Genomic DNA, 22,786 nt, shown 5'->3' with positions numbered 1-22,786 from the left:
ATTCTACATGCTAATTGAACTAAGAAGTAACGTAATATACAACTTGTTACAGAACGAAAATTAACAATGATAAAATCAAAAATGTTTAAAATTAAAAAAATAATAATAAATAATAAATCGATATATGCACCCACTATTTGAACATAACTCAACTTGTGAAGACATAGATTAAACTAATTTAATCAAAATATTGACATTTTTTCCCATAGCTCTTCCCCTACCCCTACCCCTACCCCTACACCACTCCCACAAAATCATTGAATATAATTTACAACAAATAGAAATATAATATATATATATATATATATATATATATATATATATATATATATATATAAAAGTAAAAGGAAATAAAAGAAATAATAATAATAAGGAAAAGTGTGTGTGTTTGTGTTTTGATTTTAAAATTGATTGAAAGAGAGAAGTGAAGGAATGGTTTCACGTGTAAGGTCGGAGAGGACGGTGAGGGAGCGTGCGCCATGTGCTTTCCCTTCCACTTATTACACCACCTCTCTTATTCTTCTCTTTCTTTTTTTCTTTTTCTTTCTCTTTCTTTTCTTTATCTTCTTTTTTAATATTTCATATATTTTTCATCAAATAATTTTGTCAAATAAAACCTCACAACTTTTAAGCAAAAATCTATAGCTTAACAAAAAAGAAAAAATTTATTTTTATCGATTTTAGTCATATATACATACGTATGTTCTATAATTTATGTGAGAAAACTTTTGTAACAATATTTCGACAAAAAATATATTAGTAGAGAACATTTCAACGATATATCCAATATAAGACGAACAAGTTGAAAATATTTATGATGATGATAAATTTAACTATTATGCGTATACATTGACTTGAATTTGATATGTAATAGAATTTCTTTAATATTGAAAGACGAACAATGAAATAAAGGTGGATTGTTATTGTATAAAACTAGTCGAGATGCGCGTAGATTGACTTATAGGATAATAATAATAAAAAAAATGATTTGAAGATAAGAAATAAAAAGCTTGTGTTGCTCATCCTTCGGATCTTGCCTACTCATCTTCTTTCATCTTTCTCTCTCTTTTATTATTTATTAATAATTTTGTTGGGTTTTTTTGGTGTTCTATATATTGCGAACCATTTCACTTCCAACGCCTTTCAGCCAAACACATTCTCAAACCTCAACAAAATCATTATTATCATTACTACTACTAATGGCTTCTTGGAAGAAAACAATCATTTCTCCCTTCAGAAAAGCTTGCACCATCTTCAACCAAAACCCTCGAGATCCTAAAAAGTCTCACTCCGACTCAGGTATTATTATACTTCTTCTTCTTCTTCTTCTTCTTCTTCTTCTTCTTCTTCTTCTTCTTCTTCTTCTTCTTCTTCTTGTGACGACCCTTACATACATAGCTTTGTTTAATTGGGTTTTTTCCTCTTTTTGTTTAATTAATTAGAGCAAGAGAAGAGAGTGGATGTGAGGAATCTCCAAGGAGAGGTTATGGCATGTGGGTATGAAGACGTCCACGTGATGTGGTCTATTTTAGATCACAAGGCCAACTCCGCTGCCACCACCGCTACCGCTACCTGCAATGTGTCTTCTTAACAACGACGACAGACGAATGTCGTCCTCTTAAATTTGTTGTAGATAAAGCTAAGCTGCCCTAGCTGCTGCTCAATACATGATGATCTTCTCTATGGGTATTTTGTGAGTTGATGATGATTTTGTTTATTTAATTATTATGTGTAGGGAATGAATATATAATCACAAATGAATCCCCATGATTTGAAGCTTTTAATCATGGTGAGATTTAAGGTTTTTATTAAATCTCTTCCTCTCTCTCTCTCTCTCTCTCTCTCTCTCTCTCTCTCTCTCTCTCTCTCTCTCTCTCTCTCTCTCTCTCTTGTTTTCTAGGAAATGGAACCTTATCTCTTGAGGAGGAAAGTGGTTCATCAGATCTGATTGGTTGGTCAGATTTTAGTTTATAATTAATTTATGTATACCACTTTCCAATGTCTAATTTGTTTGAGAAGAGAGAGTCTTCAATTTTTAAGTCTCTTTTCTGTAAATTACAAATAATATTTTTAGTCATATCATCTTTCTTTCTTTCTTTTTTTTTCCTATTTATAATTTTTGTTTTTAGTTAGTTAAGGATGATATCACTCTTGACATGACATGTTGTATTGTTAATCATTTGCTTTATTATTAATAGACAATTTTGGTGTTCCAAATCAAGTAGAATCAAATGTACTCACATGATTTAATGATTTAATATGATGAAGACTTTGATTGATACAAATTAATGGTCACGGTGTCTTTTATCTAAACGTTAATTATTAGTTTCTCTTTAGTCTTTATCTTGTTTTTTCCTATACTTTGAATAAAATTTACCTTCCATTTATTATTAAATAAACTAAAAAAAATACATAACGTGTTATTAAAATAAAAATATCAAGAAATTCATTCACCACGGATTTACGGATAACTCATCTTGTTCAAATCTAATTACTCCTTAGTCCTTATCAACAGTAAGAACATCTTGAATAAATTAAATAAAGTAATACACAAAGATGATAATTAAACTTCTAAAAAATACGATTGGAACCAAGTTGAAATTAGGGTATTGAATTATAGAGATAAAAAGTGTATAATATGAATTAGGTTAAATTATTTTTTAAAAATGGAGTAAATTCTCTTTATGCCTCCAAGCCCAAAACTTCTTTTCTTTTTTCGAATAAGATGAAAATATATCCTAATAGCTAACGTATAAAAATTGGAATACAATTATCATTCCAATAAATTAACTTGAAAACTCAACCATAAAAATTGATTGGGTAAGAGATAAAAGATATGGTAACCAAAATCTTTATATCTCATGATTTTACACGACAAACCACCGTGTCGACTTTCATATCATACCTTAGGAAGATATTTCGTAAAATTGGAAAATTAAACAAAATTAAGCATTTGATTAAAAATATATTTTGTTTCAATTCACAAAAATATCTGTTGAACACAAAATTTGAGCCACACACTCAATTGAACTGCCACCACTTTTTGTAGTCTCTTCCACTCCGTACAGAATGTCTCTTTCTATCATTTTCAAAGATTTGTGAGGAAGAAAGTTAGGGATTTGGATGGGCATCTCGTGAAGAACTTTCTTTCACACCTTTATCTTTTATCTTCTTATTATTCCTATTTTCACTAATATTATCCTTCAATCAATCAAATAATTGACTTCAAGCTAGCCACATTATTGGTTTCATGAAGGGAGTTCTATCACCTTATTGTCTATACTTTTAAGGAACTTTGAAAAGAACAACCCATTTTCGATATGAAAGTTGATGCAAATAAGAATTGAGAGTTTGTTTCTTTCACTAAATGAAGGTTTTCTTTAGTAGAAATATGCGGATGGAAATTGAACTTTTAACCTCTTCAAAAGAAAGTTGTATCGGTACTACTAAACTAAGTTTGATTGGACTCCATTTAATGAAATAAATATGTTAAAATTAGTAAAGTTTTATTTTGGAGGTAAAATTGTAAGATGAAATTCTTTGAAAAATGTAAAAAGTAGATTAATAAGAAAAGATGAAACTATTAGGTAAATATGAAAGATAGAGATAGATGAAGTTTTTCAATAAAATATGAGAAAAAAGTACTTGATAAATAAGCAAACATCACTGATATTTACTATTAAAATTAAGTTCATAGCAACTTCTAAAATTGGTGGGGTGTAACAATCTGTCCCTCGAAATTTGATTGTTAAAGTAGATCACGTTGTCATTTTTTGTTTGATTATAATTATTAGAATAAAGTATTTTCATTAGTCATTTTCAATTGATTTGGGATATACAATAATATGATTTTGAATAACATTTTCATTGTCGAATATGTTTGGCTTGTGTCAAATACTCTTTTATCTTCTTTTAGTAGCTTATTTCAAAAAGATCTTCCTATATATGTGTAATACCTATATGCAAATAAATACATATATATTCAAAAAAAAAATTGTAAATCGTCTGAATACATTAGTTGCCTTTGGTTGCACGAAAATAGATGCGACAAAAAGTGCAACCAAATATTTACTTGATATAAGTACAACTAGTTCTCCCTTTGGACTAAATTTTTAAGACATTAAAAGTGCACCACAATACAAAATAATAATGATAATAATATAATAACAATAATAATATGTTTCCTTTTCTATTATACAAAAAAAAAAAAAAAAAAATTAAGTCTAGATTGCACCCTGACCCTCCCTTGTGATGTTATCATCAAAGTTTTCCACAACTCATTTTCCAACTTTAAAAGAGAAAAATGGACCATTATGGAAATGGTCCAAATGATGGAAACAAAGAACTTTTGGCATATATCAATATCTTTACTTCATTTGTATGGTTCCAGAGTATATGCTACCAAAAGCAACAAATAAGAACGGGAACTCATGTCAGAAGTTTACCCACGAGCGATTATTTGAGCTTGATACCAATTTGTAGATAGTCAAATTTGTCAAAATATCTACCATATCAGAATTGATATCCCTACTTCGACCTTACTTGAGTAGAATCTGCTCTATAGGTTATATACAACTGTCTGTGTGTATCCTTGAGTTCTAAAGAGTTCATATCCCTACTCAACAAAGCTAAATGGAGATCAAGAATACTCGATGAAGAATCGCTCCAAAAGCCTTTAACTTGGGGGACATTAAGGAAATGTTAATTGATGTGTTAAACCGTCAAGAACAGTTCCGTAATAACTTCCTTTCCATGTTGAATAATTTACTTCCACCGAGAAAGTCGACCTTGTTTGACGATAGAAGCAATAAGATCAACATCAACTGAGAGTATATCATCGAGCAATCCTCTCTTCTTTTGCTTCAAGGGCATCTACTTCCTCGTTGGATAGAAGATCAACAATTGGTTCGTAAATGTCCCAGTCCTTTCTTTTCCTGTTTTGCATTTAAGTGTATACTGTCATTAGCATGAAATTTTTATACTTTTACAAGCCATTGACTAATGTACTTTTTAACCAACTTTTAAAATAAAACTTGAGAATAGATACGATGCGTATAAATAATGGCATTAAGATAGGGATATGAATTATGTTTAGATTCACCAGTAACAGAAAGAACATTGATAATAATATAAACTACTACCTAAAAATATTAAAATTAAAAAAGTATGCTCTAATCTTAGGAAAAAATGAAAACAGGGGACAAGGAACAAATTATAACTTTTTCTTTATGCCCAAAATATAGATACCCATAACCGCACCAAGTGTTATGGAAATGAGATACCTGCATATGAAAGACATCTCAGCATGTCTAGATAGCTCATAAATGTGGGAATCTTTTTAAAACTTGAGATAAGTTGTCATTCACATGAGCACCTTATGATTCCCAAGAACCAAAAACAACCTAAACTTCTAGGTTGAAGTTGAAACACCATGGATTTCTCTCTCTTGAAGATAAAGACACACGATACCAGGAAACAAACATAACTGGCAGTATTAAATAATCATGTACGAATTATACACCATATACTTCTTAGGTTAGATAAGAGAGAGAAAATAAAAGGAAAATCCATAAGCAACAAGGGATAGACTATTCATTACAAAATAATAATAATAAATAAATAAATAGGGAATAGACTAACCGAACAACACTTGATCTATGACCAAATAACTTCACCAAGTCCACCGAAGCACCTCCAGTTTTACTGTTGCAAACAGAGAAATGCACGATCAAAGGGTAAACATTTAGTCTCAGTGCAACGCAACTGATTACAAAGAAAACAAGAAACAATGCACAATTTAGAATATCTAAATTGATACCTTACTGGAACATGCTCAAACCCTCGGCGGCCCTTCTTGCTCATTCTGCTTTCTCTTGCTGAAGCAACATTTTGCACTGCTATCTGGAACATGGACAAATGAAGATGCATTCATGAAATAAATCATTCAGATTACCAACAGAACTAGAGAAAAAAAATAAAATAATATATATATATATAGTAATTTGGAAAAGGAGGCTTAACAGGCAAGAAAAAACAAACCTCATAGAGCTGTTCTCTAATGGCAACAGCAATTGCAGGCTACCTCACAAAAATAAATGAAATTCTCATTGTATCAAACAGTTGGAGAAAAACACATACAGGACACTAGATGGAAATAGCTCATCGATGATCCATCCCTTTAAAGTAGATGTCTTTTCATGACTGAAGAAACCAAATTACTTGGAACAAAAGGTTCTATTATTTTGTACATTTACAAACTCAATTGTACTTCACTTACTCCAACTTCAGGGTCATCAATACCCAAATCTTTGCATAATGTCCTGGAGAACTCTTCAGGGTCGCTCTCATAGTTATTCAAGTCCTAAAAGTCATATCATATTGCACAAGTAAGCTTAACAAATATATATGTTCCAGTAAAATGTATCAAGAGTACGTTCGACTTTACCCACAGAAACTGATCCTTTATGATTGTATTGTTCACTCGAAGATCAAGCTGGGAAAGAAACAGAATTGAATTATTTGGCATCAAGCTGTAGAGCAATGATAAAGGGAGGAAGTCATCAAGAGATTGATACGGTAACGCCAACGATACAAACCTTGATTGGAATGATCTTTTCACCAGTATACATATCTTGACCTTCAAAGGATCGAAATTCTGTAAGTTGTGACTGATAAGCAAAAACCAAAGAGAATATATGAGCGAATTTGATGGCAGATCAAGATTTGATTAAAGGCATTGAATTAAGTTTGAAGGTTTTGTAATGTATTTAGTTAGCATCTGTATTGGTTAACATTAGTTAGCTGACTGTGCTCTAAGTCTTTAAGTTGCTGCTGGAATTTAGTAATTTCTAGTTTTGGCCAACCGGTTGTAAAGGTGATAAGTCACCTACTGCCCTTATGACTATCCTTAGTATAAAAGCTAAAGTTTAGGCCGTTATTCTTTAATTCAGAAATATTAATAAAAAGATTAAAGATTTCAGTGTTTTGTTCCAACACTTCTCCAAGACTTCATCAACTCGGAATCAAAGCTCTCGAAGAAGGGACTCATGGTGGGAAGGAACCCAGCCAACACCAACAAAGGAAAGGGTGTTACGAGCAACCCTTCGAGCCGGAGACTCTTCCCCCGAGGACTTCACTATTCTAAAGACTCAAGTGGTAGCTTTTGGCTCTTTACCAAATCATTATAAAGATGACCCCAATTTTGGCAGTAGTTGATCTTTATGTGTTGTTCATGTTAATAGTAATGATTTCCCCTTGACTAATGAATTTCTTTTCAAGAATAATTTTCTTTGCATTTCTACAACAATCACTTTGTGAGGCTTTGATTAAAGAACTTCAGAGCAACGGCCTAGCAGGACATTTTGGTTTGACAAAACCTATCAACTACTTAGTGAAAGGTATTAATGGCCACAACTACATAGGTCTGTCACAAAATTTGTCAGGCACTATTTTACATGCCAAACTGCCAAGGGGCAGCAGCAAAATACGGGGCTTTACATCCCATTACCTATCCCCGAAGGCATTTGGGAACACTTGTCCATGGACTTCATCCTAGGCCTTCCAAGAACTCAAAAGGGGTATGGTAAAACCAAAGTCACCAATAGAAACCTAGCCAAACCTCATAAGATGCATCGGGGAGACAAACCTAAACAATGGGACTTCGTTTTAGCACAAGCTGAGTTCCCCTACAATCATATGAAAAATAGATCAACAGGGAAGTCACCATTTGAGATTGTTTACACTAAATTACGTAGATTAACTGTTGACCTTGCTAATATTCCTTCTAATGTTGATCTTAGCATGGAAGCCAAGAACATGGCGGAAAGGATAGCAAAATTGCACAAACATGTAGCAAATCAACTAGAATAGATGAATGAAGGCTATAACAAGCCGATAAACATAGAAGATTCAAGGAATTCAAAGAACAAGATCTAGTCATGATATACCATCGAAAGGTAAGACTTCCGGCTGGAAAATACAGTAAATTACAGCCAAACAAGATAAAACCTTATCGAATAGTAAAGAAATTCGGGGACAATGCAAACAAGATTGATTTACCATATCACATACACATCAATCCTATCTTCAACGTAGCTGATATCTTTGAATATTTTCCACCCGACCAGCTGCAAATTTCAGCGTAAAAGTCGAGGACGAGTTTTTATTAGGAGGGAATTTGATGTATTTAGTTAGCATCTGTACTGGCTAATATTAGTTAGCTGACTGTGCTTCAAGTCTTTAAGTTGCAGCTGGAATTTAGTAATTTCTAGTTTTAGTCAACCAGTTGCAAAAGTTAAGAAGTCACCTACTGCCCTTATGACTATCCTTAGTTTAATAGCGAAAGATTAAGCAATTTTTAATTCAGAAATATTAATAAAAAGAACAAACATGGTTTAGGCTGACCATTCAAATCCATGAAGAATGAGAGAGGGAGGTTTGGATGACTATTGTCCTTACTTGAATGGATTGTGCAATTTGTGTTATAAATGCCGGAGGAAGTTTTAAATCTTTCACCGTCCTCTTTGCAAAAACCACCACCTCTGAATCGGGATCTAGAATAAACATAAATTATGATAATGATGTTGAATATATTATCAGAAGAACAAAAAAGGGATTTTCAATCTAAGCCTCAAGGGGGCCTATGGTTTTGGAATGTACTTAGATAACCTCTGAATTCCTAGACTCAAGCTCCTGTGTTAAAAAATCTTGGGCCTTGTTTGATAAGCATTTGGTATTTCGTTTTGTAAAAGTAAATAAATAAACACTACTTTCACCTATGAGTTCCTTTATTTTGTTATCTACTTCCTAACCAATATATGCCAAATTTTAGGAAAAGTAGTTTTAAAAAACTTGTTTTTGTTTCTGAAATCTAGTTAAGAATTCAAATATTTCCTTAAGAAAGATGATTATTACGTATGGAAGTTGTGAGAAAACAAGTACAATTTTCAAAAATAAAAAACAATTGTTACAAAATGGGACCTTAAGAACTCATGTTGTCTTTGGACAAAGCGTCTTTGAAGATCGATGGGCTGGCTATGAAAATAATGGCGGATGTGGTTAATTCTTATACTTATAGAAATATTATTTCAAGCAGTGGCTTAAAAATCCCAGGCGCTTCAAGCAAGACACCATTAAATATTAATGAAGCACGCCCAGGGCCCTCAATGCATGAAGATCACTGTTTTTAATTTCTTTTTAAATCCTTCAAAGAAGAAGAAACTAACAGATATTCTTTAAGACAATATTTATTTTTCTCCACAACTCTTATCTTTTACCCCATAAAAAAACTCTAATTTCTTAAATTTTTCAATATCTTATCATTTGTAATACTACTTTTTATATGTATGAGTTTAAAGTTACAGGTTTAATCTCTAAACTTTCAAAAGTATCTAAGAGGTTTCAAAACTTTCAATTTTTTGTCTAAAATATCCTTGAACTTCTAAGTTCATATCTAATAGGTCCTTTGACTTTTATTACATTATTCAAAATTCACATAACTATTGTACACAAAATTGAACATCTAATGCCTTGTAAGCCATAAAATTCAACTTTTTTTTCGGTAGATCCGTGAATTATAATTAAATTTTAAAAAATCTCAAATACATCGTAGACCTATATTTCAAACAAAATTGAAATTTAAAAAATTTGTCAAGTACTTTTTTAAGTTTATGGTTAAGTTCCTATTACACACAAAAGACAAACCAAAAAGTTCATAAACCAAACATGTAATCTACTCTAACTTTAATTTTTGTAGAAAACAAATTTAGGCATCACACCTGTAACTTCTCAATGACTGTTTGGGCTTTAGTGTGCCACTTTAAGCACTTTCAAAAAAACACCGATTTCAGGCCTAAATACTATACCAAAACGAATTAGCACAATGGAGGATTTATTCAGTTCGCAAAGTCTTTCATTAAAGTATCAGCAACACAGCGAGCAATTGATTAATTCAGTTTTTCCATGTCAGAAAGCATAAGTTTAGGGAGAAAAAAGAAAACCCTAAACTCAAAAATCAAAAACATAAACTAACCTCCTACACATGAATCAACATTGATTTAAAAGACCAAAAAAAAAAAAAAACATAAGAAGTAGGAGCAAGGTAATGAATTACCAGAAGGGTTCCAAGTGAAAGCATCTTTGAACCTCTGACCGTCGATTTCAATGTCCAAACGGATCGGGACAAGATTCTCCGCCGTCGGACTTCGATAGTGATTGAAAACATAAAGAAATAGGAAACTATAAGAAAGAGAGAAGAATTGATAGGTGGAGTTGAAAGAAAGAGAGAGAACTCACATCCTGAACTTAAATGGAGCTTTTGAATGGGGCGAGGCCGAAGCTTTCATTGGTGAAATCCGTAATCGACTCCCTTTATTTTGTTGGAATTTCAAAATCTGGAACGGCTTTGATTGGATTTAGAAGATTGATGTGGATAAGAGGTTTCGAAGATATATCATTCGCGCTTCGAGACAAGGGGTGTAGGATTGGGAGCGATTCTCTCCGTCTTGCATTTCGGAGTTTAAACCATTTCTAAACCCTACGTAGAACGATAATAAAAGGAACTACGAGTTCCATGAAACAAGAAGCAAGAAAGAAAGAGGAGTATCCACACACACATCGAGGGAGGAATGTAAAATATTTATAAACACTTTTTTCACCAATAAATTTATTTTTTCTTTTATTATCCATATCTTTTTACAAACTCCTTTAAAAAAATCAAATTAATTTTGCAAACTAACAAAATTATTTAACATTAAATTTAATATTAATATTAATATTAATATTAAATAATACTTTACTTTAATTAAATTTTTTGATTGTGGTTCTATTAAAAATGTATTGTTCTTTTTTTTAATGCAATTTTTAAATTCACATATTTTATACGTTTATTTTATTTTATTTCAGAATTAAATGTTACGAGATAATTTTGCAAAGATTCAATAATATTATTTATCCAAAGACTTCAAATGTCAATTTGTCATAGATAAATTTTGCAACATTTCAATAGTTTTATTTTTTAAAATACTCTAAATGTCAAGTTTACAGACAGATTTCAATAATGTCGTAAAAATATTTTTTTAAAAAAGAGGAACAAAACTAACTAAGATTAATCTAAATTTCCACTCTTCTAACAATATTCCATGACAAATGTATTATTCTTTTTTTATGCAATTTTTAAATCCATTTTTGCATTACAGCAAAATTATGTGGAAATTGCTAGTATTTTATTTATTGTTACAAATGTAGTGAATGTTATTGGAGCATCAGCCAAACGTCAAAATATTTTTTTTAACATTTTTTAATATGTTTATTATATAGTATCTAGTGCCCCTAAAAATTTATGTATCTGCCACCGAAAGTAATTGTTTTTCTAGAATTTGATTAAGAATTTTCCTCTTAATTGAAAAATGCACACATTAGTATAGGAATCTTATTTTAAATGACAAATTATAGAAAGTATAAGGATAAATGTCTTTCAGTTTTATAGTTTATGTCAAAAGTATCCTCAAACTTTTGATATTTCTATTGAAAGTTAAAATCATAGTTTAAATTCAAATCGATGCGTCGATATTCTTGTCGATACTTTCACATTTTCCGAGGTTTGATATCAGAAGAAGGGAGAATTGATGTAAAAAATCTACAAATCACAAAAAGATAAACATGAAAATTACGCTAATATAAAATTAATATAAACAATAAAAATATAATTTTTTATAATGGTAAGGGTGTTAATGGGATGGGTTGGATTATAAAGATTTTTCAATTGACCCAAACTTTTTTTTAGTAAGAATTGGAGTGGGTTGGGTTATGTTGTGATTGTTTATTTTTTTATTTATTTTTAAGTATATTTTTAAACTTAAAATAATATCTAAGATACATATTAATAACTAAAATTTCATCCAACTCAAATGTTAAGTATTAAAATTCAACACATCTATTACAAACTCCATGACAATACTTATGAACTATAATAATTATAAGTTATATAATATATATATATATAATAATACTAAAAATTTGGGTTGAAATAAGTTGGTGATCAATTCGAATTTAAAAAAAGTAGTCCGAACTCAACCCAACTCACCCCTTACGATTTGGGTTGGGATATTCAGGTTGTTTGAATTGTCTGGTTATTTGAATACCCTACATTTTGTAATCGAAATTTCTCCAAAATTAAGACTTTGATGTATCCATCAACATTTTAAAACCTTGGTCAAAACATTAAATTCCACAAAATTTCAATAAAATTCTAAAATAAAAATTATCTTTAAAACATACTAAACAATAATTAGTCGAATAAAACACAATTCACACCAATAGTCAAACAATTACCGTGTACTAATAGTCTAATACATTTTTTTATTTAACAATTAACTGTATGTTAATCACAACAATATCTATTGAGATTGGTTTTGTCCATCATCTATCATTTTATATTAATAGTCAAATAAATTTAAAACACGTTTTTAATTTTAAATTATGGTTGGTGAGAAAACTTGTAAAATTTTGATCAATGGACGTATTTTAAAACTTTTTTAACCTTATAAAACCTTTTCTTAGTTTATGGTTATTTTTTAAATAAAATTTTAATGGTTTTCACCTGTAATAAACGATATTTTTGCAAATTTAAAATGATATTTTTTAAATATTTCACAGTTTAAGGTTTAATTTATTTATAAATATAGCATAAGATCATAAATATTTATATATTTATATATATTTTGATTCATTTTGATATTCTTAACATCAACAAGAAAATTGAGTTAATCTTAGAGAGCTAAATTCAAAACCATCCATGTATAATATAAGATTAAGAAAAAAGAGTTATATTTTGATAGTACCCAAATGTTATAGGATCTAAGAAAACTTTAATTTCCGACGTTTCTTAGAAGTTTATGGATTTTGTTTAGTTTTGACTTTTGATCAATCTTCCCAAAGAATTCGAGTGGCAGTGGCAGCTTCTTCTTCTTCTTCTTCTTTTCATTGAAAGCTCCTTTCGAACTCAACAATGGCTCTGCTCCTTCCAGATTAAGCTTCAAATACCCACAACAATGGAGCTTTTCACTGCCCTTAATCCTTCCCCAGACCTCCATTTCCACTACCTCCGTTCTCTCGCCGACACCCATCACCTTCCCCTTCCCAATCTTCTCCTCCGTCACCCTCGCCGCTCACTCAACTCCCTCTCCCGGTACCGCCTTCTGTATTTGCGAGCCTCGTCCACTTCCGGCATCCCGGATCTACCCACCTCCGTACCGGAGCAGGCCGGCGGAAAATTAGTTGTGGAACTCATTGGAGCCTTCAATGAGCTCACCGATAGAATGAACCTCACTTCCACTAGTTCGTCTGTCATCCTCTTTGTCACTCTTAAGCTCTCAATCCCCATCTTGCAGAGTTTGCCTTTGCTTCCCGATGGCCGCTCTCCTCTCTCCAAGGCCTTGTGTGTGGCTCTTATTCTCGCCGATCTTCAGGTTCTCTGGCTGTTGTTACTAATTAAGTTGATCTCTCTTCGATTCTTTCTTCTTAATGTTCTTGATTGTTATTGATCGGTGGATTGTGAATGTTTGTTTACCCAAGTATTATTCAATGCATAGTAGAGTTGAATTCAGAAACTTTTGGGGATTATGGTTAGAGGAGATTACAGAGCTTTCTGCTAAAAGGTATAGTTATATATTTGTTAAAAGTTATTTTAAAAATCAGGGGTTTATCCAAGAATTCCCACATGGTGTATTATTGATTTGTTGATGGGTTTTCCACTGTTTTGTCGAATTAACAATTGTGTTCTACTTCTACTTCTTCGTTTCCTTGTTCTTCTCAAGATATACATGTGTACAAAGTTAAATAGTTTAGTCCTACTACTTGGTCCATTCAGTTCTAATTCCAAATCCAATTTTTAACATGGCTTGACAAGCGTTTTATGAACTCTTGTTTCGGTTTTTTGATGGTTTTATAGACTTGGTTCTGTCTACAGCTTTGTATTGGTGAAAAAAAAAAAGCAGCCTCTAATCACCTTTAGTTTTCAATTGGAAATCTCTTTTGTAATGTGCTTAATTCGTTACATCATTCTGATATGTTTCTTATTTTTTTTAAAAAAAACTTGCTTGGCAAATGCCAATATTTTCTAGTTGCAATTTCAGCTGCCAATTGGCATACACTTTTTTAGTTATGGAATAGACTTGATGTTAGATTCTTGGGGGATGTTGAAACAACTAGTAGAACAAATAGATGGAACTTAATGCTTTCTGTTGCTTATTTTTGCTTTATTATCACAATAGGTATTGTTCTTAATGGAATTGGAAGCTCTATGCTTGCCGAATAGCCTTTTCTGTGAATTTTAGTCTGCACTTGATAGATTTGAGACTTTCAGTTATTGATAGATTTTAGAACAAACCATTATCTCAGATGGATGCAGAAGTTATATCTGCTGGTATTCTTAGAGAGGTTATGGAGGCTGGGGGAATATCTCTTCAAGAAGTTAAAAACCAAATAGGTATAAGTACTGCTCATTTACTGCATGAGAGCTTACGTGTGAAGCACATTCCTTCGAGAGTTGATATCTTTGACGATGATAGTTCGGCTGCTTTAAGAAAGTTCTGTCTTACGTATTATGATATTAGGGCATTGATTTTAGACCTGGCTTTGAAGCTTGATATGATGAGAAACCTCCAATCATTGCCAAGATACCAACAGCAGATGGTTTCTCTTGAGGTTTTGAAGATACATGCGCCGTTAGCATTTGCTGTTGGAGCTAATTTCTTATCACTTCAGTTGGAGGATCTCTCTTTCCGTTACCTGTTTCCTTGCTCTTACTTCTATGTGGATTCGTGGTTGCGAAGCCACGAGTCGGGAAGTACGTCTTTGATTGAAACATACAAGGATCAGCTGGCACAGTCGTTGAAGAATGATCCTATATTAACAAACATGGTGGAAGATATTTCTGTCAAAGGTCGCTATAAAAGTCGATCTAGCACCATGAAGAAACTCCTGAAAGATGGTCGAAAACTTGAAGAGGTTAACGATATTCTAGGATTACGTGTCATATTGAAACCTAAGGCTGGGACAGATATGGGTGAGAGAGCTTGCTACCGGGCATGTGAAATTATAAAGTCACAGTGGAAGGAAATACCCCATAGGACTAAAGATTATATTGCAAGCCCAAAACCCAATGGTTACAAGAGCTTACACATGGCTGTGGATGTGAGCAACGAGAGCCAGACGAAACCGTTAATGGAAATACAAATACGAACTACTGAGATGGACAAATTGGCAGCCGGTGGAACAGCATCACATTCACTATACAAGGGAGGTCTCACAGATCCAGAAGAAGTTAGTAACAATTAGTATCTGTTTCAATGTTTTAATACACTTGAGTCTTGTTCTATAAAATTTGCACAAGCTTGTTAAGTTTGAGATTGATGTGGATATTTGTCAATATTTTTAGGCGAAACGGCTCAAGGCCAAAATGTTGGCTGCAGCTGAACTTGCTGCTCTACGTCTTAACGATTTTCCATCCTCTAACTATAGAGGCATACATACCAACCAAAGAGGTCGAGTATTTGGCCTTCTTGACAAGAATGGAGACGGTAGAATAAGTATTGAGGAACTTGTCGATGTCATGGAAGACCTTGGTGTTGGCGCCCCTGGAGAAGATGCACGAGAGATGATGCAACTTCTGGATTCAAATAGTGATGGTTCTCTTAGCTCCGATGAGTTCGACTTTTTTCAAAAACAGGTAAATGCTTTGCCTTGTTTGAAGATAGTGAAATTATGATAATTGCATATTTAGATTCCTATGCACATAATTTCCAAAAACATCTCATTTTTTGCTGTGAAACTTGTTTATGAGTCTTTAACACATGTTTCACACTATGATCATAAAATCAAATGAGTTTTTTTTTCTTATAATAGTTAAGGTTTAAATCGATCATTACTAAACCAAAGCCTAGCTAACTGGTTGTGGTTAATCTACACTTCTATTCATGTACAATACAAGACGATAGTTATTTTTAAATATAGCAAAAAGAATCAGAATATAGTAAAATATCACAATTATCTACATAGACCAAGATATATCATTGTATAAAGATTGTAATATTTTGCTATATTTGTAAATATTTTTAGAAATTTATTCATTTAAAATAATTCTTCAAGATGATTTATATTTTCTTTTTGACAATGTGTGAGATGTGAAAATCGGATCTTTCAATCTTGAAGTTAATAAAATAAGTTTACATCAATTGACTTATATTCATGTTGACGACAACCTCTCATGTCAGAACTGGAATCTTTTATTTAAATTTCAATGTCCAGTCATATTTTTTCATCCACACTTCTCAAACCTACATGTTCTTTATCCCGAGGAATTAATATTGCATGTTTAAGATTATCAATGCAACTTGAAAAATGGAGAATTAGCTTTTAACAAATTCTATTTGTTCTTAGGTCGAATTCATACGCAGCTTGGAGAACAGAGATGATCAATACAAGGCCATCCTCAATCATAAGCTCCAAAACGATGACGACAGTGGTTTGATACAGGTCTATAGTGAAGAACTCGGCAATCGACTTGCCACATAGTCTCGGCCGTCGACCCCAATTTGTCTCTACAAGGGATGGAAATTATGTTTATTTGGAACCACATACCTAGCCTCATTATTGTGAATGAATTGTCTATATAAGGAAGCAAGCCAATTCCTGTGCAACAATATCATTTGGAAAGCTTAATATTTTTATCTGAAAAATGTAATCTACAAATGAAATGAGAAGAATCCAAATACGATGAAGTAATAATGTATATGAAATTTGTTTAGAAGATATAAAAAAGGAGAGAGATCTATGATTATATTCTCAAGCTTCTATTGTACAAATGAACTTTCTGTTCTTTTACATTGGATATTCGGTGTTACATACAAAAGGGGGATACACAAAGGAGGCTTCTTGCCATTTAATATTTGGCTCCATCTATTATCTACATTTAAACCCACTTATGCACCTATCAAAGGCCTTGCTTGATATCAACCCAAATTATAAAATAACAACAACAACAATAATTCTAATAAAAATCCTATAATTGGGTATAGATTTATTCTAACATGTACTGTTTAATGCAAATGAGCTTGAATTTTGCCGTTCGAGCTCTGGGTTTGTGCCCAAATCACTTGACAGTCTTTCACACAACTGCAGGGTTTCAATTGAATTGAATGTTAGAAGTTAGGGGAAGATGCCTTACTTGGCACAAGTTTTCCAAATTTAGTACAAGTGTTGAAAAGGTAATTTTTAGAGTAAAAGACGTAATTTTAACAGTCCTGTCTTGTACCTGTCTGTAAGCTGATGAATCTCCAAAAGATTTTTTCAGTTCGACTACATGAAGCAATGGACTTATCTCAAAGACCTGAAATCATAACTCACCAGATTTGGTAGTGGGAAGTAACTGTTAGCATTATGTTCCATGAAAATTTAATTAGAAACTCGAATGAATTTTTTTTTTTTTACCTCTGCTACAAATGATAGATTACTTGGGCTTTTTTGACTTCTTATTTCTTGAATCAATTTCAACTAAAGACGCAGAAAAGGAAAGCTATGTTAGAGTTATGTTGTGAGAAAGAGAGACGGGGCATGTTACTTTGTAACCTCATGGCAAAGGGTTGCAAATTGTAGGGGCCGTTTGTCATATAAAATTGCGGACAACGATGGCCACAAGCTTTCAACTAATCCATTTTCGTGGAGGGGTTAACGATAATGACATCTACTAGATTCTTTTGATGCTAAGAATCGAGTACCAACCTTTCCGCTTTTCTTTTGAACTCGAAATCCCATATCCGTTGCGATAACCTCGATTCTCTCAAGCAAGTCTTTGGCAGAATGGTTCGAGGTAAATCTGGTCTTCCTCTCGGAGACATCCTATGGTTATTCAGATTAAAAGATTAAGTAGTAAGATTTTAAAATGAACAAGCAACCGAACCCATGGATTGCGTAGTCTAATAGTCTCTCTCTTGAACTCTCACCTCTTGCTCAAAGAATCCGGATAAATCCAAACTTGAAGACATTCCAATTAACTCAAAAGCATTGATAATAGAAGGAGATTCTGGGCTGTTTTCAACGTCAGATGGCTACGCCAAAGGTAAATCCAAATTTTCATCAGTTAAATAACATAGATAAGAGGGAAAAACAAGGATTTGTTTCTCTTTCTCTCTCTTTACATATACCTCATCAGGCGTTGAGATGGCATCATCCTGATCGGTAAGTGAACCCTCCTCCTCATCATCATCATAACAAGGAGAAGCAGGATTATAGTCAGTCTTGAACCACTCATTCTCTTTGATTCCTGCTATGGTAATCCGAGTACTGGGATTGGGATCGAGAGTTCTCCTGATCAAATTTCTGGCACCTGCTGATAACCATTTGGGTATCTGAAAATCCCCCCTCAAAGTCTACAACGAACGTTGATGCATATAAATATATTTTCTAAAGGGGGAGACAGATAGAGAGAGAGAGTGATCTAAACAATACAAGACATATGTTTAATATTAGTTTATTCATTTTCCCCCTTTTGCAGTTAGGTTTAGGTACCTTTTTATAAAGTAAAGCCAAATTGGTCTCGTCGAAAGGTAGACAAGCCGTAAGAATAACATACAAGATAACCCCACATGACCATATATCAGAGGCGACTCCATTATATCCTCTATTAGCAAGAACCTCTGGTGCAACATAGTTAGGACTTCCACAGGTTGTGTGCAGCAAACCATCTTCCTAATTTCATAAACTATCCATCAATTCTAGTTCTTCAACTACGAATTAAGAAGTAGCCTAAATTTAGATACAGATGATCTCAAAAGTAGATATTTACAGAATATTACCCGGCAATTCTGTGGTAAAGCACTGAGACCAAAATCAGAAATCTTAATATTTCCCTTAGCATCAACAAGCACGTTTTCCAACTACACGGATCAACCGGCAAGAGAAATATCAAATAAAAACGATACGAAGAATGATTGTTCAACGAAATGAGAAATACATCGCGTGTAAATACCTTGAGATCCCTGTGGTAAACTCCTTTGTCATGGCAGTAGCTAAGACCATCGATAAGCTGCTGGAAAATCTTTCGACCTTCAGCTTCATCCATCTTACCTTTCGATTCCTAAACACACACACACACACACACACACACACACAGTTATCCTAACTCAAACTCACCAACTCTATAACTATATCCAACAGGAATTAAAATCAACATCAGAAAACACGCTTACAATTCTATCAAACAATTCTCCACCAGAAGCGCACTCCAGAACCATATAAATCTTCGTCTTACTAGCTAAAACCTATATCATCCATACAGAAAAAATAAAAAAAACCACAATCAACAAAACCAGTAGTTCAATTTCTTCACTAAATCCAACAGAACCACGCTGATTCGCAAACAAACCTCATAAAGCCTAACAACATTCGGATGCCTAAGAAGCTTGAGAGTACTTATTTCACGCTTAATCTGAAATGAACTCCGATTCATTACATCAGTTCGCTTCGCTGAACAATTACAATAACAAGAAGACAAACAAAACGAAATGAAACAAAACCTGATCGGAGAAGTTGAGATGGAGAATCTTGGTCTTGTCAAGGATCTTGACGGCGTAACGACAGCCGGTACGGACATCCGCAGCCAACTTCACCTTCCCGAAATTCCCTTCTCCTAAAGTTTTCCCCAACTCATACTTCCCTAACCTCATTCTCCTCCTCCTCCTCCTCCTCCTCCTTCTTCCACTTCCTTCTTCTCCAAATCTGTGCTCTCTCTCTCTATCCCTCTCTCTCATTTATTTTTCAATTATTATCTATTTCTTTACTTGGCTTCGCGCCTTTGAACAATTCAGTAATAAAGAAAGCCAACATCCCATCCGCAGGGACAGCGCGTGTCCATCACGTTCAATCTCAACCACGTAGTTCTGTCGCCACGCGCTCCGTGGCGTGGTTTCATTTATTTCTTCCAATTTTATTTGAAGGGGCGTTTTATTTATTTATTTTTTTTAATAATTTCATTTCTATTTCGAAGGGTCATTTATTATTTTATTCGTTTTTTCTTTTTCTTTTCTCCGCCTCCGAATTTTACCTGATGATATTGACTTCCCAATACGACACCGTTTCGACCTTTCGGTGTGTTGGAAATGTGAAAATTGTGTTATAAGTGAATCATAGAGTTCTATTTTGTCTTTACTTTTGTAATAAAATAATATTAATAATTTAAAATGTCTTCTCTTCTTCATCTCTATCTCTTTTGGAGATATTCTTTTATCGTATAGTAATTTTGTAGAGTTTTATGGGAGTGTAAGGACCAATTTGCAATAGCATAAATTTTTTCTACAAATTACTATATGGTTTGTGCATTAGGGGGTCATACACATATACTCTTATAATATAAAATTCCTTTATTGATAATTCAGTATTTAATTGATTTTAACAAATAAAAATCGTGTTTTTGTATTTGTGGATTTTGAAATTGATTGTTCCAATATAAACAAACTCATTATATTTCAAACATTAAATTTCAATTTCTATGTTTGGGATGAACTATAATAACATTTAATGATATAATTAAATGTAAAATACCAAATTAAGTTAAAAATGATCACTGGCATCATCATTTCATTCTCAAATAAGGGAAGATTCGATCTCTTACTAGAAAAACAAGACTAAGAACCTACCAAATTCGTACAAATTTATATAAAAAGGGAAATTTACACCATATTTATACTTCTATATATATATTACAGTATTTAATCCAAAAAGTTACAAAATAAATAATAGTTGCTAAGTGGAATGTGTATCCAACTACCTCTATGCTAAAGAGAATCAAGTCCAACCTTACCTTAAAGATGGGACAAACATGATCACGTTTTAGATTTGTTCGTGGAAATTATTAGGAGATTTTACACAACACGTGTGTGGAAGAGTACTCCTCAACTACTTTTTCTTTAATTGCTTCTTGATTTTTTGGATTCCCACTTCCTTTGGGTATCATTTTAATAAATCCACCATTAATAACCCTACCAATGCCGAGTACGGCCTTGAACCCGTAATAGACGTCAAGAAAATCACAACAACCTTTTAATATTTTCCTTCAATTGAGTGTACACCCTAAGTTATTCATAAATATAGGGGTTGTTCGTCGGTATTATAGTACTAGAAGGAAAAGAGAAAAATAGTGTATTGAATATTATTAATACAAAGTGAACTTTGAATTAGAGTATTGTATGGAGAAAAGGATAAGCTTAACTCAATCATACTCACTTTGGATAACAAATTAAAATTATTTGTACCATTTTTCAACATTTCTTCCATCTCAAAATCAAGATTTGAGTACCAAAAACGGTTTAGACAACAAACCCTTTCTTATCATTTCATTATATACACAAACACACACTCCACATCATAACCAAAAAACCACTTCCCTCAAAAACATCATTTAATTCAAACAAACCTCTCACATCGTCCTTAAAACATAATATGAACAACACTAAACTGCGTACCCTGCCCGAGTGTTCTTCAAAGCTCGTCCTCCACCTCGGACCGAACCACGTCGTCTTTAATCCTCTGCGATTTCTTCTTCGCCGCCTCGTATTGCTCCCCTATCTTCTCCTTCGCCGCTCCCACCACCTCCTCTGCCTTCCCCTTCGCAGCCTCAAACCCTTCCTTTGCCCATCTTTTTCCCTTCTCTGCTACCTCCTCTGCCCTCCCTGCCTCCTCCTCCGCTCTCTCCTTCGCCTCCTTCTCCTTCACTTTCGCCTTCTCCTTCATCTCTCCTGCTCTCTCCTCCACCTCTTTTGCTCCCGTCGAGGCTCTTTCCTTTGCCTCCTTCTCCTTCACTTTCGCCTTCTCCTTCATCTCTCCTGCTCTCTCCTCCACCTCTTTTGCTCCCGTCGAGGCTCTTTCCTTTGCCTCCTCTGCTGTTTCTTCGGTTTTTTTCTTCGCCTCATTGCCCACTTCCTTCGCTTTCTCCGTTGCCTCACCAGAGGTTTCTACTGCTTTGTTTTTTAGGGAGGTAACTTTATCCTTGGTTTCTTTTGCCGCATTGTATGCCTTTTCTTTTGCCTTCTCCGCCGCTTCGGTCGTTTTCGTTCCCACTTTGGCTGCCTTGTCTTTGGCCTCACCAGCCTTCTCCGCCGCCATGCCCTTCACTTCTTCGGCCTTTTCAGTGCCATACTGTCCCACTCCTGTCGTGATCATAGCACATATATTTATGTTTTTAACGAAAAAAAATATTTTGAAACATTGCAAAGTGACCCTATGAAAATTATAATAGTAAAACCTGAAGCGACATTTTGGATTTTGTCTTTGGCCTTCAGAGCAGAATCGGAAGTGAAATCAGTAACCTTCTTAACGCCGCCGTCGTCATCTTGATCCTCCTCCCTTTCATTCTTCAGTCCAAGTCCACCGGTGATTTTCTCTTTCGCCCATTCCGTCCACGTCTCCGCCGTCTGATCTTTCTCCTTCTTATCATCTTTCGCCGCCACTTTGCTCTTCATTTCGTGGTAATCTCGAGCATCCTCTTCCGTCGAGGGCATATGTCCCACACTCCCGCTCCAACATATAGTCACCATAAAAACCAGCAAGACCGCCGTCACCGCCATTGCCACTGCCGGTAGAGAAATCCGGCGGCGGTAAACTCGAATCGAAGAAGACGGCATTGGATTGATGAATATGAAAGTAATTAAATTGAAGTGATCAAAAGTGTTAAAAGATTCGAATGAAGAAAAGTAAGAGGAAGAATACTGTACGGAAGAAAGTTGGGGGATTTGGG

General features: G+C 33.6%; 5 protein-coding genes across 11 annotated transcripts; 2 read left to right on the top strand and 3 right to left on the bottom strand.

Moving 5' to 3' along the window:
- Positions 1 to 1,024: 1,024 nt before the first annotated feature.
- Positions 1,025 to 2,077, top strand: LOC127143768 (uncharacterized). The gene is made up of 2 exons (XM_008440785.3): positions 1,025 to 1,299; positions 1,443 to 2,077. The coding sequence occupies exons 1-2, from the start codon at positions 1,200 to 1,202 to the stop codon at positions 1,589 to 1,591; spliced, it is 249 nt and encodes an 82-aa protein (XP_008439007.1). The 5' UTR covers positions 1,025 to 1,199; the 3' UTR covers positions 1,592 to 2,077.
- A 2,255-nt stretch (positions 2,078 to 4,332) lies between these two features.
- LOC103483932 (chromatin structure-remodeling complex protein BSH) lies at positions 4,333 to 10,625 on the bottom strand. 2 transcript variants are annotated; one of them, XM_008440786.3, is made up of 10 exons: positions 10,294 to 10,625; positions 10,112 to 10,200; positions 8,458 to 8,552; positions 6,597 to 6,668; positions 6,446 to 6,493; positions 6,278 to 6,361; positions 6,040 to 6,078; positions 5,819 to 5,901; positions 5,641 to 5,703; positions 4,333 to 4,934 (listed from the first exon to the last, which is right to left on the bottom strand). In XM_008440786.3, the coding sequence occupies exons 1-10, from the start codon at positions 10,341 to 10,343 to the stop codon at positions 4,835 to 4,837; spliced, it is 723 nt and encodes a 240-aa protein (XP_008439008.1). In that variant the 5' UTR covers positions 10,344 to 10,625; the 3' UTR covers positions 4,333 to 4,834. The 2 variants fall into 2 exon arrangements, with proteins under 2 accessions (XP_008439008.1, XP_008439009.1); XM_008440787.3 differs by lacking the exon at positions 8,458 to 8,552 and having other exon boundaries at positions 6,597 to 6,637; positions 10,294 to 10,624.
- A 2,209-nt stretch (positions 10,626 to 12,834) lies between these two features.
- On the top strand, positions 12,835 to 16,846 carry LOC103483930 (probable GTP diphosphokinase CRSH, chloroplastic). Its single transcript, XM_008440784.3, has 4 exons — positions 12,835 to 13,466; positions 14,398 to 15,321; positions 15,437 to 15,727; positions 16,438 to 16,846. Exons 1-4 carry the CDS (start codon positions 13,050 to 13,052, stop codon positions 16,570 to 16,572), a joined length of 1,767 nt encoding a protein of 588 aa, XP_008439006.2. The 5' UTR covers positions 12,835 to 13,049; the 3' UTR covers positions 16,573 to 16,846.
- On the bottom strand, positions 16,266 to 20,366 carry LOC103483933 (CBL-interacting serine/threonine-protein kinase 1). Of its 6 annotated transcripts, none has more exons than XM_051086646.1 (12): positions 19,572 to 20,363; positions 19,421 to 19,483; positions 19,245 to 19,316; positions 19,025 to 19,132; positions 18,852 to 18,932; positions 18,565 to 18,744; positions 18,201 to 18,425; positions 18,000 to 18,104; positions 17,779 to 17,895; positions 17,488 to 17,550; positions 17,312 to 17,386; positions 16,266 to 16,689 (listed from the first exon to the last, which is right to left on the bottom strand). In XM_051086646.1, exons 1-12 carry the CDS (start codon positions 19,803 to 19,805, stop codon positions 16,666 to 16,668), a joined length of 1,347 nt encoding a protein of 448 aa, XP_050942603.1. In that variant the 5' UTR covers positions 19,806 to 20,363; the 3' UTR covers positions 16,266 to 16,665. The 6 variants fall into 6 exon arrangements, with proteins under 6 accessions (XP_050942603.1, XP_050942604.1, XP_050942605.1 ...); XM_051086648.1 differs by lacking the exon at positions 16,266 to 16,689 and adding an exon at positions 16,812 to 17,172 and having other exon boundaries at positions 18,165 to 18,425; positions 19,572 to 20,366; XM_008440790.3 differs by lacking the exon at positions 16,266 to 16,689 and adding an exon at positions 16,812 to 17,172 and having other exon boundaries at positions 19,572 to 20,359.
- Positions 20,367 to 21,358: 992 nt separating this feature from the next.
- LOC103483929 (late embryogenesis abundant protein D-29) lies at positions 21,359 to 22,757 on the bottom strand. The gene is made up of 3 exons (XM_051086649.1): positions 22,295 to 22,757; positions 21,892 to 22,199; positions 21,359 to 21,804 (listed from the first exon to the last, which is right to left on the bottom strand). The coding sequence occupies exons 1-3, from the start codon at positions 22,671 to 22,673 to the stop codon at positions 21,532 to 21,534; spliced, it is 960 nt and encodes a 319-aa protein (XP_050942606.1). The 5' UTR covers positions 22,674 to 22,757; the 3' UTR covers positions 21,359 to 21,531.
- Between the last annotated feature and the right edge of the window lie 29 nt (positions 22,758 to 22,786).

The sequence above is a fragment of the Cucumis melo genome, chromosome 6, assembly GCF_025177605.1.
Source record: "Cucumis melo cultivar AY chromosome 6, USDA_Cmelo_AY_1.0, whole genome shotgun sequence".
Classification (NCBI taxonomy): domain Eukaryota; kingdom Viridiplantae; phylum Streptophyta; class Magnoliopsida; order Cucurbitales; family Cucurbitaceae; genus Cucumis; species Cucumis melo.
The sequence above is the reverse complement of the archived record's forward strand: the minus strand, read 5'-3'. Positions and strand labels throughout refer to the sequence as shown.

What these genes read in the sequence shown, in the direction of transcription:
- LOC103483933 (XM_051086648.1), bottom strand. Translation starts at nt 19,805, where the DNA reads ATGAGAGAGAGGGATAGAGAGAGAGAGCACAGATTTGGAGAAGAAGGA. An exon ending in ATGTTGTTAGGCTTTATGAG is followed by an intron (nt 19,317 to 19,420) that starts GTTTGTTTGCGA and finishes TGGATGATATAG; the next exon opens with GTTTTAGCTAGTAAGACGAA. An exon ending in CTTTACCACAGAATTGCCGG is followed by an intron (nt 18,745 to 18,851) that starts GTAATATTCTGT and finishes TTATGAAATTAG; the next exon opens with GAAGATGGTTTGCTGCACAC.
- LOC103483930 (XM_008440784.3), top strand. Translation starts at nt 13,050, where the DNA reads ATGGAGCTTTTCACTGCCCTTAATCCTTCCCCAGACCTCCATTTCCAC. An exon ending in GTCTCACAGATCCAGAAGAA is followed by an intron (nt 15,322 to 15,436) that starts GTTAGTAACAAT and finishes CAATATTTTTAG; the next exon opens with GCGAAACGGCTCAAGGCCAA. An exon ending in TCGACTTTTTTCAAAAACAG is followed by an intron (nt 15,728 to 16,437) that starts GTAAATGCTTTG and finishes ATTTGTTCTTAG; the next exon opens with GTCGAATTCATACGCAGCTT.
- LOC103483932 (XM_008440786.3), bottom strand. Translation starts at nt 10,343, where the DNA reads ATGAAAGCTTCGGCCTCGCCCCATTCAAAAGCTCCATTTAAGTTCAGG. An exon ending in AAATTGCACAATCCATTCAA is followed by an intron (nt 6,669 to 8,457) that starts GTAAGGACAATA and finishes TTTGCTTATCAG; the next exon opens with TCACAACTTACAGAATTTCG. An exon ending in TTAGAGAACAGCTCTATGAG is followed by an intron (nt 5,902 to 6,039) that starts GTTTGTTTTTTC and finishes TCCATGTTCCAG; the next exon opens with ATAGCAGTGCAAAATGTTGC.
- LOC127143768 (XM_008440785.3), top strand. Translation starts at nt 1,200, where the DNA reads ATGGCTTCTTGGAAGAAAACAATCATTTCTCCCTTCAGAAAAGCTTGC. An exon ending in AAAGTCTCACTCCGACTCAG is followed by an intron (nt 1,300 to 1,442) that starts GTATTATTATAC and finishes TTAATTAATTAG; the next exon opens with AGCAAGAGAAGAGAGTGGAT.
- LOC103483929 (XM_051086649.1), bottom strand. Translation starts at nt 22,673, where the DNA reads ATGCCGTCTTCTTCGATTCGAGTTTACCGCCGCCGGATTTCTCTACCG. An exon ending in AATCCAAAATGTCGCTTCAG is followed by an intron (nt 22,200 to 22,294) that starts GTTTTACTATTA and finishes TGATCACGACAG; the next exon opens with GAGTGGGACAGTATGGCACT. An exon ending in CCTCGACGGGAGCAAAAGAG is followed by an intron (nt 21,805 to 21,891) that starts GTGGAGGAGAGA and finishes GGAGCAAAAGAG; the next exon opens with GTGGAGGAGAGAGCAGGAGA.